This window comes from Staurois parvus, unplaced genomic scaffold, assembly GCF_062004578.1.
Source record: "Staurois parvus isolate SC_StPar_1 unplaced genomic scaffold, SC_StPar_1.0 ptg000138l, whole genome shotgun sequence".
In the NCBI taxonomy this organism is placed as follows: domain Eukaryota; kingdom Metazoa; phylum Chordata; class Amphibia; order Anura; family Ranidae; genus Staurois; species Staurois parvus.
In genome coordinates, this window is record NW_028317934.1 from 2,140,713 (window position 1) to 2,154,250 (window position 13,538).

The 13,538-nt window shown below is 41.5% G+C and overlaps 1 protein-coding gene across 1 annotated transcript in view; it reads left to right on the top strand.

The window, feature by feature from the left end:
- LOC149465262 (doublecortin domain-containing protein 1-like) overlaps window positions 1–13,538 on the top strand; it is a 182,897-nt gene that overhangs the window by 92,515 nt on the left and 76,844 nt on the right. The window contains exons 5-7 of the mRNA XM_089673493.1: window positions 7,585–7,708; window positions 9,943–10,109; window positions 11,259–11,315. Of these exons, the coding sequence (XP_089529619.1) occupies window positions 7,585–7,708; window positions 9,943–10,109; window positions 11,259–11,315 (348 nt within the window). The remainder of the gene's footprint in view (window positions 1–7,584; window positions 7,709–9,942; window positions 10,110–11,258; window positions 11,316–13,538) is intronic.

Genomic DNA, 13,538 nt, shown 5'->3' on the forward strand with positions numbered 1-13,538 from the left:
CAGTGCTGCTCCTGCATGGGTACAGTATAGTAATGTATAGGAATGTTGTCACCCTAGGACAGGAAGTGTGTTACTGCCAGGATCGTCCATGGGAGTGCAGGTATTGCTACACCGTACTGCAAGCCTGGAAAGCATGTCCTTCATTATTGGAGATTATGCAAAATAGCCACTAAATAAGTAAAAACAGACATCAGACTATTGCTAAGGACACCATGTCTATGTTTTAAAATAAGCACTATAGTAATTTACATAAAGACAGTTTGCAGCTTGTACATTATACAGACCTAAAAGTTGGGGAAAAAGGAGTGACATAGGATACAACTTCTAAAAGAAAGTGTTGTAGTAAGGGTGTAATTATACTTACCTCATGCTCCTGATTAGTGATGGGTGAATTTGCCTGGGTTCAATTCACCAAGGGTTCGAGAAACCCTGTTTAAGATTTGGCCAACCTGAACTAAAAGGTGAATCCCATTGAAGTCCATTGGAGGCAAATCTTGTTAGTAAATTCTGGTCATTTTTAAGGGCTAATATAAAAACTAATGCTAAAAAGGTATGGGAAGCTGAGCAGAATAGTATGATTTTCATGAAAAGTCAGCAAAACTGGCAGTGCATATTTGGCAGTGTATTTTGTTTTTGCAATTAACTTGACTTAACCCTAACAGCAGAACCTTCAGAGATCCCCCTGAGGAAGCAACATTTCCTGGTGACGAAGCATATTGGGGCGGGGGTTTGGATGACGTCATTGAACAGTTACTGATCCAAGAAGTGCGGTATTTCTGAGATACTGGCACTTTTATATTAATGCTGTCTGTGTGCACTTTGAGTGCACCAGCAAATAAAAGTGTAGGTTTAATAAAACTGTTGTAAATATGAAGGCACTATGGAGCTTTTTATTCTCTTTGAGCCACTTTGATAAAAAATGGAGGATAATAAAAAACCTGCAGGATTTTTCATATGTTATCTTTCTGGAGCAGTGGAGGTGAAAGAGACATAGGAGGATAAAGCATTCCAGTTAATGGGGGCACAAGCTTATTATGACCTTACATTATATGGGGGGTCATAAACACAAGGTGGGAGCTCACCTGGTGTTGGTGGAGGAGTGGAATGAAAGCACAGGGAGTAACCACTAAGGAAAACACTAATAGAGAATGTGAATTATTTGGACGTTTTATTGGTGTTTGATATAAGAAAAAAAATATTAGTAGTGCTACACTATTTTTTTTTATTTATAAGGACACTATATGCACATGAGAAGTATGTATGGTGTGTACAGCTGCAATTATGTGTGTATGACTTATTTATAATTTAGGTTTTAGAATAGCAGCACAACAGATTATCCACCAGCTCCTGGCAGTTCCATCATAAAAAGTGAACTCCAATAGTTTTTAATAACCACTTGCCGCCCACCAGCAGTACATTTACTGTTGGCAGGTGGCTTTTGCAGGCACTGTGATATACCTGAACGATGCAGTGCACATGCGCACTGGTGCACCCTCTGGTGCACACAGCAGCTGGATTCTGTGACCACTGTGTCTGATGGACACAACAGATTGCTGAGACCAATCATAGCAATCACATGTTAACATGAAAGTAAAAATTGTCATAAATGGCTTCCATTCATGACAGCTTGCTCACCATTGTGATGATGTGATTGACCCACAGCTAACACATGGTACCTAGGCCAATCATAGCACCCTGTACCATGTGATTAGCTGTAGCCAATCACAGTAGTAAGCAAGCTGTCATGAATGAAAGCCATTCAGGACAGTTAGAACTATTGGTTTTGTTTACCAGCGATCATCACTGTTATAAGCAATCACAGTGTACAAAAAAAAGAAAACAAAATCCCTGATCACCCACCCCAAGAGTGGTACAGTGTCAAACTGAACTACTCTGATAACAGGATGTAAAAAAAAAAAAAGGAAAAAAAACTGTAAAAAAAATAAAAATTGTAAAAGAATTGAATAAAAAAAAAAATACTTATTTATTTTACATACATGTCACCCAGTCAGTATCCCTGATCACCACCACACCAGTCATGTGGTGGTGCTGTAATGCATTGGTGACAGTATGTGAAAAGAAATTGTGAAAAAAATTACAACTTACCTTGGACTATCTATTTTCCAAAAATAGGTCATTGGGGGGTATTTGTACTGTCCTGGCATTTTAGGGCCTCAAGAAATGAGATAGGTAATCAGTACATCAAGGGCTGATCAATTTTTAAATATATACTGTATATATATATATAGTGAGGAACAGAAGTATTTGAACACCCTGCGATTTTGCAAGTTCTCCCACTTAGAAATCATGGAGGGGTCTGAAATTCACATTGTGTGGAGGAGTGGGCCAAAATCCCTGTTGCAGTGTGTGCAAACCTGGTCAAGAACTACAGGAAACGTTTGACCTCTGTAATTGCAAACAAAGGCTTCTGTACCAAATATTAACACTGATTTTCTCAGGTTTTCAAATACTTATGTTCAGCAGTGCAAGACAAATAAATTCTTTAAAAATCATACAATGTGATTTCCTGAATTTTTTTTTTAATTCTGTCTCTCAGAGTGGGAATGCAGCTACAATGTGAATTTCAGACCCCTCCATGATTTCTAAGTGGGAGAACTTGCAAAATCGCACGGTGTTCAAATACTTCTGTTCCTTACTGTATGTGTATGTGTGTGTGTGTATATATATATATATATATATCATAGTTTGTAGACTCTAAACCTTTAACACAGACTAAATAATATGACACTAGTTTGGGTTATTTTTACCAAAGAAATATAGCAGACTACATTTTGGCCTAAATTTATGAAGAAAGATTATTTGTTTGCAAAATTTTATAACAGAAACAAAGAAAAATTGTATTTTTAAAATTATTATAGTCAAAACAACCAAAAAACAACAGTGGTGATTAAATACCACCAAAAGAAAGCTCTCTTTGTGTAAAAAAAATTATATAAATTTAATTTGGATACAGTGTTGCATGAATGAGCAATTGCTAGTTAATGTAGCACAGTGCTGAATAGCAAGAAATGCCCTGCTTATGAAGGGGGTCAAGTGGTTAAAGTTAAAAAAAAAGTCCAATGCACCAGCATACAGATAATGAGAATACAGCTTTTAGGGTTCTATTTGCTCCTTACTTCCTTATTTCCAAGATGGTTGTATGTTCCGCGGCAAAGTTGCGTTATCGGAAGTGATGTAAGCAGACACAATGTAGTTAGCGAGGCAGCTTTCCTGCTGCTTTGTTCAGCCTTACGCTGGGTCAGGGGCGGACTGACAACTCATGGGGCCCCTGGGCAATAGGGGATCATGGGGCCCCTGTGTCCTTGCCCAAACTCAAAAAAGCCTATGAAAAAGGTACCAGGGGCATCTCATGGGGCCCCCTACTGACCCCGGGCCCTCGGGCAGTGCCCGAGTTTCCAAATAGTCAGTCCGCCCCTGCGCTGGGTAGTAAATTTTTTTTAACATTCTTGTTTCGGAACATTCTAATTTTTTCAACCGAAGTGACACGAAAATCCTGGGAGTTGTGCTTCCAGTCTGTGGAAACACTCCTCCCACATATTCATATTTGGACAAAAACAGATCTATTTTGATGCTTCAGTGGAAAATAGATGCATCAAATTATGTGACCTGTGTTGTAGCACTTTGAAATTTGACACAATTTTGTTAAGCATTAATTCGGGGATATCTGTTGGTGTTTTTTTTATTTTTTTTATGTGCAATTGATAGCCCCTGCGTGGGCGTGTTTTGTTGCTCCTGTCTTAAACTGTTTATAAATTAATAAAAATATTGAAATACAAAAATTAAATCAGATAGAGCAGTCACTTTTTTTTTGGCATAAACATAGGAGGGGGCCTCATTTTAAATGTGCAAATGGCCCCCTTGGCTTTTAAGGTGGTGTCACAATCTGGATGTGCAGCCTCATTTTTCAACAACCAGTAGTGGGAAGGCCTACCTAAGCAATGTATTCAAATGATATGCAGTTTGATAGACCCTTGCAAAGTACAATTTAGTAATCTAAATGAAATTTTTATTGAGATTGTATAGGACGCTTTCATTGCACATCTGCTTTGCCATGAGTATCCATAGTGCCTTGCATTTGTATATCTAGGTTTTAAGCTGTCAGGTAATAGTACGGTATTTGAGGAAAGTGGAAAAATAGCACTGGATCTGTAAGTCATATTGGTTGATGTAAATAATCTTTTTCCTGTGTAGGTGGTTTCTCCCAATCTGGGCTGTGTGCATCCATAGACACACAGAGCTGGCAAGCCTTGTCCCTTCCCACTCCTCTTAGGCTTTTAACTGGTTCCTGACAGCTGTATAACCAAAAGACAGCTACAGGGTGGCTCTCCTGTTCTGGGAGGGTGTCTATGAATGTCCTCCCGAGAATGCGCTTCCTTTGGACACAGCTGAGCACAGATTGTGGTAAAAGACCAATCACAGCGGCCCTTTACCATGTGATCAGCTGTGTCCAATCACAGCTGGTCACATGTAAACAGACTTGCTGGTTATCAGTATTTAATTCCTTAAACCAGGGGTGGACTGACCATTTGGAAACTCGGGCACTGCCCGAGGGCCCGGGGTCAGTAGGGGGCCCCATGAGATGCCCCTGGTACCTTTTTCATAGGCTTTTTTGAGTTTGGGCAAGGACACAGGGGCCCCATGATCCCCTATTGCCTGGGGGCCCCATGAGTTGTCAGTCCGCCCCTGCCTTAAACGCTGTCTTTGTGTGAGGAAAGGAGAGCTGATAACCGACAAGTCTGACAGTGCACAGTGGATAAATTGTTTACACTGATAATCAGGGCACTGATCATCAGTGCCCTGTTTATCAGTGCAACCCCATCAGTGCTTATCAGTGAAGCTTATCAGTGCCTATCTGTGCCACCTATCAGTGTATATCACTGCCCATCAGTGCAGCTTATCAGTGTCTATCAGTGCTGCCTCATCAGTGCACTTCAGTGCAGCTTCATCAGTGCAGCTTCATGAGTGCCCGTCAGTGCAGCCTCTCAGTGCCCATCTGTGCAGCCTCATCAGTGCCCATCAGTGCAGCCTCTCAGTGCCCATCAGTGCAGCCTGATCAGTGCCCATCAATGCAGCCTCTCAGTGCCCATCAGTGCAGCCTCATCCATGCACATCAGTGCAGCCTCATCAGTGCCCATCAGTGAAGCCTCTCAGTGCCCATCAGTGCAGCCTCATCCATGCACATCAGTGCAGCCTCATCCATGCACATCAGTGCAGCCTCATCAGTGCACATCAGTAAAGAAGAAAAAAATACTTATTTTAAAATTGTATAATAGAATAATTTGTTCTACAATTTTTGGTGTTTTATCATTTGTTTAGCAAAAAATAAAAAAACCCAGTGGTGATTAAAGCGGTAATAAACCGCAGACAAAAAAATAAAAAAGTCCCCTGCAAGGTAATGTCGTAATGTGTTAGTATGTAAAACTAAAACTTACCTTAAAATGAAGTCCTCCAGCGGTGCGCTGTCACCACTGTAGAAGCTTCCATCTTCACCTGTCTTCCTTCTGGGTTCGTAAACGCCAGCATTCTGACAGGCCGGGCTGCGATGACATCACTTCCATGCATGCGCACGGGGGTCATGGCACATAGCTCTGAAGGATCGGCACGGGTATGCCATTCCTTCAGAGCGCCAGATTAAATGGAGAGAGACTATCTCCTAAACAGTGCGATTTAGAAGATATTCATTTAAAGTGGATGTAAACTCAGTTTTTTATTTTCCCTACAGGTACGCTGTCTCAAAAAAAGATAAAAATTTCATTTGTGTACAGTGTTGCATGACCGCGCAATTGTTATTCAAACTGTTAGGGCTCGTTCACACTTGACTAATTTCTAACTCTTGCCAAACGCCCCTGTAGCATTTGACAGGCGTTAGGTGTTTGGGAAGCATTTTTAACGCTTCTAAAATGCTCCCCAAATGCCCTATGCGCATTTTTGAGGCGTTTGATAGGCATTTGCCAAGCGTTAAAACCGCATCACAAATGCCTATAATGGAATGTAATGGTATTAACGCTCCGCAAACTCCTGCCAGGTGTTTGAGGAGCGTCACCATAGACTTGAATGGGAAGCTTCAACTCCTCCTGACTTGACATAAGGCTAAGGCTTCAGTGTGAACAGCACTGTGTGCTGCCATGTGCAGAATTTTCATAGGCATTTGAGAATCATTAAAAAACACTTCCCAAGCGCCCGTCTGATGCCTGCTGACAAAGCTAGTGTGAACGTAGCCTTACAGCGTTCAAAGCTGAAAATTGGCCTGGGCAGGATGGGGGTGAAAGTGCCCGGTATTGGATAACTGACAGCAGCAGGGGCCTATAGTTTACATTCAAACTATAAAATGTGTGTACTGATCTTACAATTGTTTTACACATTTATAAGAGTAGTAAGTGAAGAAAGATTCATGAAATACGTGTTGGACTGCCATGTAAAATTTTCATACAAATGAGCTCAGATAAAATGACTGCCGCCTTGATGCACAAACTAGATTTTGAAGAATCATCTGCATAGTTTATGCTGAAGATTATCAACTTCAGATCTAATTTAGTTCCAGCTTCAGCTGAGGATTTACTGCTTCCCACAGACCTAATATTATGGGAGATGACTGTGGACTTGAGTTGTATGATATGTTGTCTCCATCTAGTGTTGTTTTAGCAGAATGCATCTCACTGTATGATAGTTTATCTCATGTTATGTTTATTTGTGTTTCATGTGTACTTTTTAAAGGAATCTTGTCAAAGGAATATACAGAGGTTACTATTGCTGACCGCCTTATGAAAATGCCTGCTTGCCTGGCTGTGTATGACTTAATAAGTTCTAAGTCAATGACCAGAATGAAGCATCAAACGAAATCAGAGTAAATGAAGAAATTATTATTATTATTATACAGTATTTATAAAGCGCCAATAGTTTGCTCAGCGCTGTACATTACAATGGGGGACAGAACAATAACAATACAATACAATGCAAAACATGAGGAGATCGAGGGCCCTGCTCTTTCGAGCTTACAATCTAGGGAGGGGATGGTGGCACAGGAGGAGAAAGCTGTGGGGGATGGAGTGGTAGGAAGAGTGGAGGAGGTCGGCAAGTTAGCAGGGGGTGGGGTAGGCTTCCCTGAAGAGATGGGTTTTCAGGGTGCACCTAAAGGAGAGGAGAGTAGATGTTATTCTGATGGGTTGGGGCAGGGAGTTCCAGAGGATGGGTGACACCCTGGAGAAGTCCTGGAGGTGGGCATGGGAGGAGGAGACCAGGGAACTAGAAAGAAGGAGGTCTTGTGAGGAGCAGAGTGTGCTTGTTGGGTGGTACTTGGATATTAGGTCGGTGATGTATGATTGGAATGCTTGTCAGTTACTGAAAATCTAGCTGTTTTAAATGCCTGGAAGTTTGATATAAAATAATGTCCAGGAAAATATAACTGGAGCCATAACAATTGTGACCTAGTGTTGGCATTGCTAGTCCAGCTGCTTCGTCATTTTAGCACTTTTGGCTGTGAGCTGGGGTTGTTCTGCAAACGTCTTGTATTTCATAAAATCAAAGAGATTCTGGAGTTCCATTGATTATTGTTCTTCTCTGCAGATGGGCAATAAAACATGAAGGCTTATCCAAACCTGGCCAATGGAAACAATCGAAAGTGGAAAACCCTTTGTGGAACAAACTGACCTATTTGTGGCCAGTTCTACCAAATGGAGAGATTAATGAGGTATTATTGAATATAATATTTTGCATTTGGATGCAACACTTGAAGGTAAATACATTAAGGGCTTTAATGTAAAATAATGTACGTGCTTTACACGAGACTTGGATCATTTGTGTCACCAACGGGAACCAGAAGGCTCTCACTGTGGCACATGCTGTAAAATCACCTTGTGGTGCTGATTTTCATCAACTGGAAAAGAGGAAACGAGGTGCAAACCCCTAGTGCATTATCCAAGGTTTATTAAAAAGTGAAAAAGAACGAAAACATACAAACATAGCATGTATGTAAAGCTTTGTAAGAAGGTAGAGATGGCCATAACAATGGCAGGGTGTCCGACTGTCAGTATGGTCAGCTTGCTGATGCGTTTTGGGGATGGGTCAATTTCCTCAGAGGTAGCCTGATTTCCCTAGCTGAGGAGGGCTGCATCTCCGATACACTATCCATAGGCCACTTTGACCCTGGTTCCCCTGGCTTTCCTTTGGCAATTGATCCCTGGAACGATGGAGAGTACATTCTGTTGTGCTGATTTTCATATCTGGGAACTTTTTTAAATCAGTGGGTCTAAGAATAGGGATGGGGCAGGGGGTGGAGTAAGCAGTGGAGTCAATAGCGGCATGTGCAGCCAGGGGAACAGAGTCTGATTCTCAGACGGCTGGTAGCCCAAGTGAAAATTTGGCATCTCTGGGTGAAAGCCAGCAAGTTTCCAAAAATGCTGATATTGCCTGCAGATTGCCACTAGAGTATGATTCCAAGGATTGCCCAGGTAGGGCAGGGCCAGTACCAATTTGTAAAGCAAAAACAAGGTCAGAGGACCAGATGAAGGTCGGGGATAACAGCAAACATGCTTGAGAGTGCATACCTAGAGATTGCAGGTTTTAACCTTTGGCCAAGCAATAAACAGTCAAGTATTTACATACTCCTAACAAGCAGTGAATGACAAGCTGTCACAGACCTTTGTACCTGCAGGCATTGTAGAGCCATTCATTCTCAAAGCTGAAGTATCGAAGAACTTCTCTAAGTCAGCTCAGCTCACCCTGTGTCCACCTTCCAGCAGTGACTAAGCATTCTGGGAAGGGGAAGCTGAGCTACTGAGAGAACTACGTTAGGGAGTTTGGTGCTTCTGATCTAAAATGTGAGGATGAATTCTTCCAGAATGCTTGCAGTTACCAAGGTCAGAGTGGACTTTATTTACTGCTTGTCACAAATATATAAATAAGTCAAAGCCCATAGCCTGGCCACAATTTTACTTTAAGGAAGACTGAATATAACTACCGCAATTGTAATTGGGACTATAAATGTACCTCCCGAGGTATAGCACACAAAAGAATATGAATACATAAAAACCATAATTTATTGTTGCCATATACCACAAACAAACATCATAAAAGACTTTAAATCTTAAAAATTATTAAACCCAAATCCATTAAACCCAACTATTTATATTTTGTCCTAGTTTGTGGACAACAAGATCCAAGGCCCTGAGGAAGCCTTTTTTCCGTGAAACGCGTCAGCAATTTAAGACTAGGATCTTAGGAACAGATATATGGTCATACCTAAAGTGACATTATTAATTTTTAAGATTTAAAATCGTTTATGATGTTTGTTTGTGATATATGTATATGGCAACAATAAATTATGTTTTTTATGTATTTGATATCCTTTTTTTTGCTGTACCTCAGGAGGTACATTTATAGTCCCAATTACAACTGCTGTGGTTATATATAGTATAGGGATGGTACCTCCGGAGGGAATATTAACCTCATATCCATCCTTCACATATGTCTTATGATTATATTTAAGGAAGACTGAAAAAAAGTAGTTTCAGTCTGATGATTACAATGCATTCATAATGACTATGTACTGTACATAGCAGAGAATTTCTATCCCTGTGCTTGCTTTAATATTTTCTTCATATATAAATTTAGTATTATTGTAAATTATATCTGTGTAAACAGCAGGTATGGGCATCTACTAAATGGAACACATTAGTGTGAAAAACCATATTGACCCAGTTATTGATCCATCCAGTTTAAGTGTCATGTTGCCAGGAAGTAGGCAAATTTTCTGTGGTAGGTTTGTCCTGTAGTTGGAGGTGAATAAGAAAAAAGTAAGAAAATATTTTTTGATATTGACTATTATAAATACAGAACTTTTGTACAAAAATGCAACACATAACCATTTCATCTGCTCAGTGTAAGAGTGTGTGCACATATTTTTTTTTTCTTTTTTAATGTTAGGACTTCAATTGGCCCATTCAAGGATCCCTTATAGCAGACAGTCCACCTCTGCAGAGACCAGACAGGCACACCTCTATGCGGCTGAGGGTTCTGAAGAACGGGGATTGTGACAAGAGCAGAGCCTGTGCCATCATTGGACCAGACCTAACCGATATACTCAAGAAACAGTACGTTAATGCAGCTAGTTATGAATTGAACTATTCTTATCTTTAATATTAGGGCTTGTGCTGGTGGGCATTAGTTTATGTCAGAACTCGCTTCTCCCCCTGTACAACCCAATAGGAAAGCAAAGCAGCCTAAAGCAGGTTGATGCACCTTGGAATAAGGTCAGATTAAGGTGGAATGCATCTGGACTCAAACTGCATTTGCTCTTCAACACAGGCCCATTTTGTATAATTGGTGATTGACAATGTTAAAGCTCTTATATGTCCTTTCAATATGATGTATGAGGACAATGTAACCGATTTTAACTCATATTTTAGGGCTTACACGGAGCAGCAAGCTGTTCTGAATGCACGGCTGCTGGTGTGTGCTTTAAAGTAGTTGTAAACCTCAGATGTGAAATATGAACAAAGCATATCCCTCTATAGTGTGTACTTGTCTCAATCCAGAGCACTAAGTGTCTGCTGCTTCATTCCTCTGCTATCTGCATGAGTCACTTCTAACAAGATTTTCTGACACCAAGATAAAAAAAGTGACCAGGGAGGAACCTTCAGCAGATTGACATCCTCAGTTCTGATCCTGTGTGCTGTGTGGATGGGGGTGTGTCTCTTCCCTCCAATCAACTCTCTGAGCTCTCCTCACTGAACTCTGCAGAGTGTAATTTCAGTTCTCCACCCCCTTTGTTCTGAAATCTCAGAAAGCTTTTGAAATTCGGCAAAGGCGTAGAAGAGAAGACGGCAGATAAACAGTTACAACTTATGTTGGAGGATTAGTTTCATCTCTGTGTATTGTAAGGGTTTACAACCACTTTATGACACAGTACTGATGCACTGATTCCAGCGCATCACACTGCTTACTTTTTTCACAGAACATTATGTCACTTGCGACATTGCAATTGTGGTGATGCAGTTGTTCGTGTCTCAACCTGCTGTGCTGAAAAAAGTACTGCATGGAGTACTTTTTCCCATGATGCTTTGGTGTTAACTGACACCATTGGAGGCAGGATATTTTGCCTTGTCTATGCATTGCGTCTACACTGGAAATTGCGGCCTGCGTAGTCCCAATGCATCAGGTGTGAAGGAGCCCTTAAATCCTGGCTTTGACTTAGAAAGTAAAGACCCTAAAAATGTACATTCGTCTGAGTTTGTTCCTAGCTTACAAGAGTTCTTTGAGATTCTTGCCAGAATCTCTGCTCTTCGCCATCAGACAAGGTGAGAGCTGTGTTCAAGACAGAACCCTCTAGGGGTGACATAAGATGCATCGTCCTATGTAGACCACAGGGAAATAGTAAAGGGAATTGGCACCCCCGAATTCAAGAGCATTTCTACATTTAGCACTGTCCACTGCAACATGAGCTTGGTACTGTAGGAAAAGAACACATAACGAAGTTCTTAAAGAAGAATTTCCAAGTATAGATATTTTATACATAGTTATATTGGTTCAGCTTGGACCAATTTCATTTTGTATTTAGCATACTTGGTCAGTGGGCAATGCCACTGGAAGCTGGACATCACTGAAGTAGACGCCGTTACTCCAGTGATCTTCACTTGCTTCCAGATTCCATGCTGAGGAGGTTGGCCACTCAGCATGGGCGCCATTCAGAGAATGCTTGGTATTTTCTGAATGAATGTAAATCATTCTCTGATTAGGTGAGATGGATGGATGATATCACTGCCATGTCCTCTTTCAGATGGATGCTTCGATCGGGTCCGCCTGTCTGTTTTTCCCAATCGGAACCTCCATTCTCCTCTATGGGGCGGTGGGTGTAAATGGACATGTCCATTCACACCCTCCAACATCCAATCCGATCCACAAAAAATGGACGGGTGGGGATCCAATTCCCCTTCCGTACGTCAGATCGGGTCAGATGGAAGCGGACAGATAGTCCGTTTTCATCCAACCACCCATTGAGGAGAGCGAGCAGCTCTGTGTCTCCTCTGCAGCAGTGGAGCGGACACAGACCTATCATTTGCTTGCTCAACAAGGATCAGCGAAAATATCTCCCCGCTGAGCAAGCTGATCGGCTAAACGGGTCCACGCTGCGTGAAAGGACCCTTACAGCTTCCAAAGGCATCACCTAGGTATGGTATATACATAGTTACAGTGGTCGAAGCTGAACCAATGTAGGTAAGCATAAAATATCCATACCTAGAGTTCATTTTTGCTGTTATTGGCCGGGCGGGAATGATGTCACTCCCAAGCATGCGCGGGATTTCCTTCAAATTCAGCATCGCCAAATTTGTACAGTGAGCTGCACATGCGTGGCTCACTGTACAGGGGCAGACAGGTAGGTAAGTAACTTTAATGCAGAAGAGACAAAGAATGTCTCTTCTGCTTTAAAATTCCTGCCTTTTGACAATTTTTCTTTTTTACTTAAAGTTCCACTTTCTGGCAGATATTACGGCCCGTACACACGATAAGAAAATAGTACGAAAATTTCTGTAGGAACGATTAGCCGATTATCTGATCGTTAGTATAGTGCTTTCGACATCCAATTCCCAACTTTTCAGACAACAATAACTGTGGGTGAAACCTAAAACATTTTTATCATACATGAACACAACATCCGATTTTTGTTTACTGATCGGATGGAAATAATCAAATTAAAAAAATTGCGCATAATCAGAGGCAAAGAACAACCCTACCCTTCCTCTTCTACAAGGTGGTGTCAAAAAGTTTCTAGACTAGTTTTGTAACACACCAACAGATGGCAGCACAAGGCTGCATGCACAGGCAGGGAGCACCGACCTTCATAAATCAGTGTGCCAAAAGACAGTGTCCTGTGTACATTGGGAGCTGTGCAACTGGTGCTATTCTGACCACGTGTGTTACTACGTCTGCTATTTCATCATGGACAGCAAGTTAGAACAAAGAGCAAACGTGAAATTCTGCGTGAAACCCGTGCACCCAAGTTTTGTCACCGGCAATGATCCTCAACATGAAGGACAGGTCATCCATGGCACACTGACGGAATTTTTGTCAGAATTGGACGTGTTCTTTCTGCTCCTGGGTTAGCAGTCTGGGGAGGAATTTAGCAGCAACACAATGCATATTCAAATCTCACGTGAGGATTGCCTGGACCGTATGACACACCAGCAATGTTGTCTATTGTTTTCCGACAGTCATCATGCACAAGTTGCCAAATAGTTTCGACATTTTCGGGGGTTGAGCTTATTGAAGGTCTTCCTGACCTCTCGTCGTCTTCCAATGATGTTTTTCCGCTCCTAAAGCTTGCATGCCACTCAAAACACCTCGAATGATACATTGCAGCATCGCCATAAACTTGCTGAATCATGTCAAATGTCTCTGTGGCACATTTGCTTTTTGTTCTAACTTGCTGTCCATGATAAAATTGCAGATGTGGTAACGCACGTGGCCAGAATAGCACCAGTTGCACAGCACCCGATGTACACAGGATGATGTCTTTTGGTACA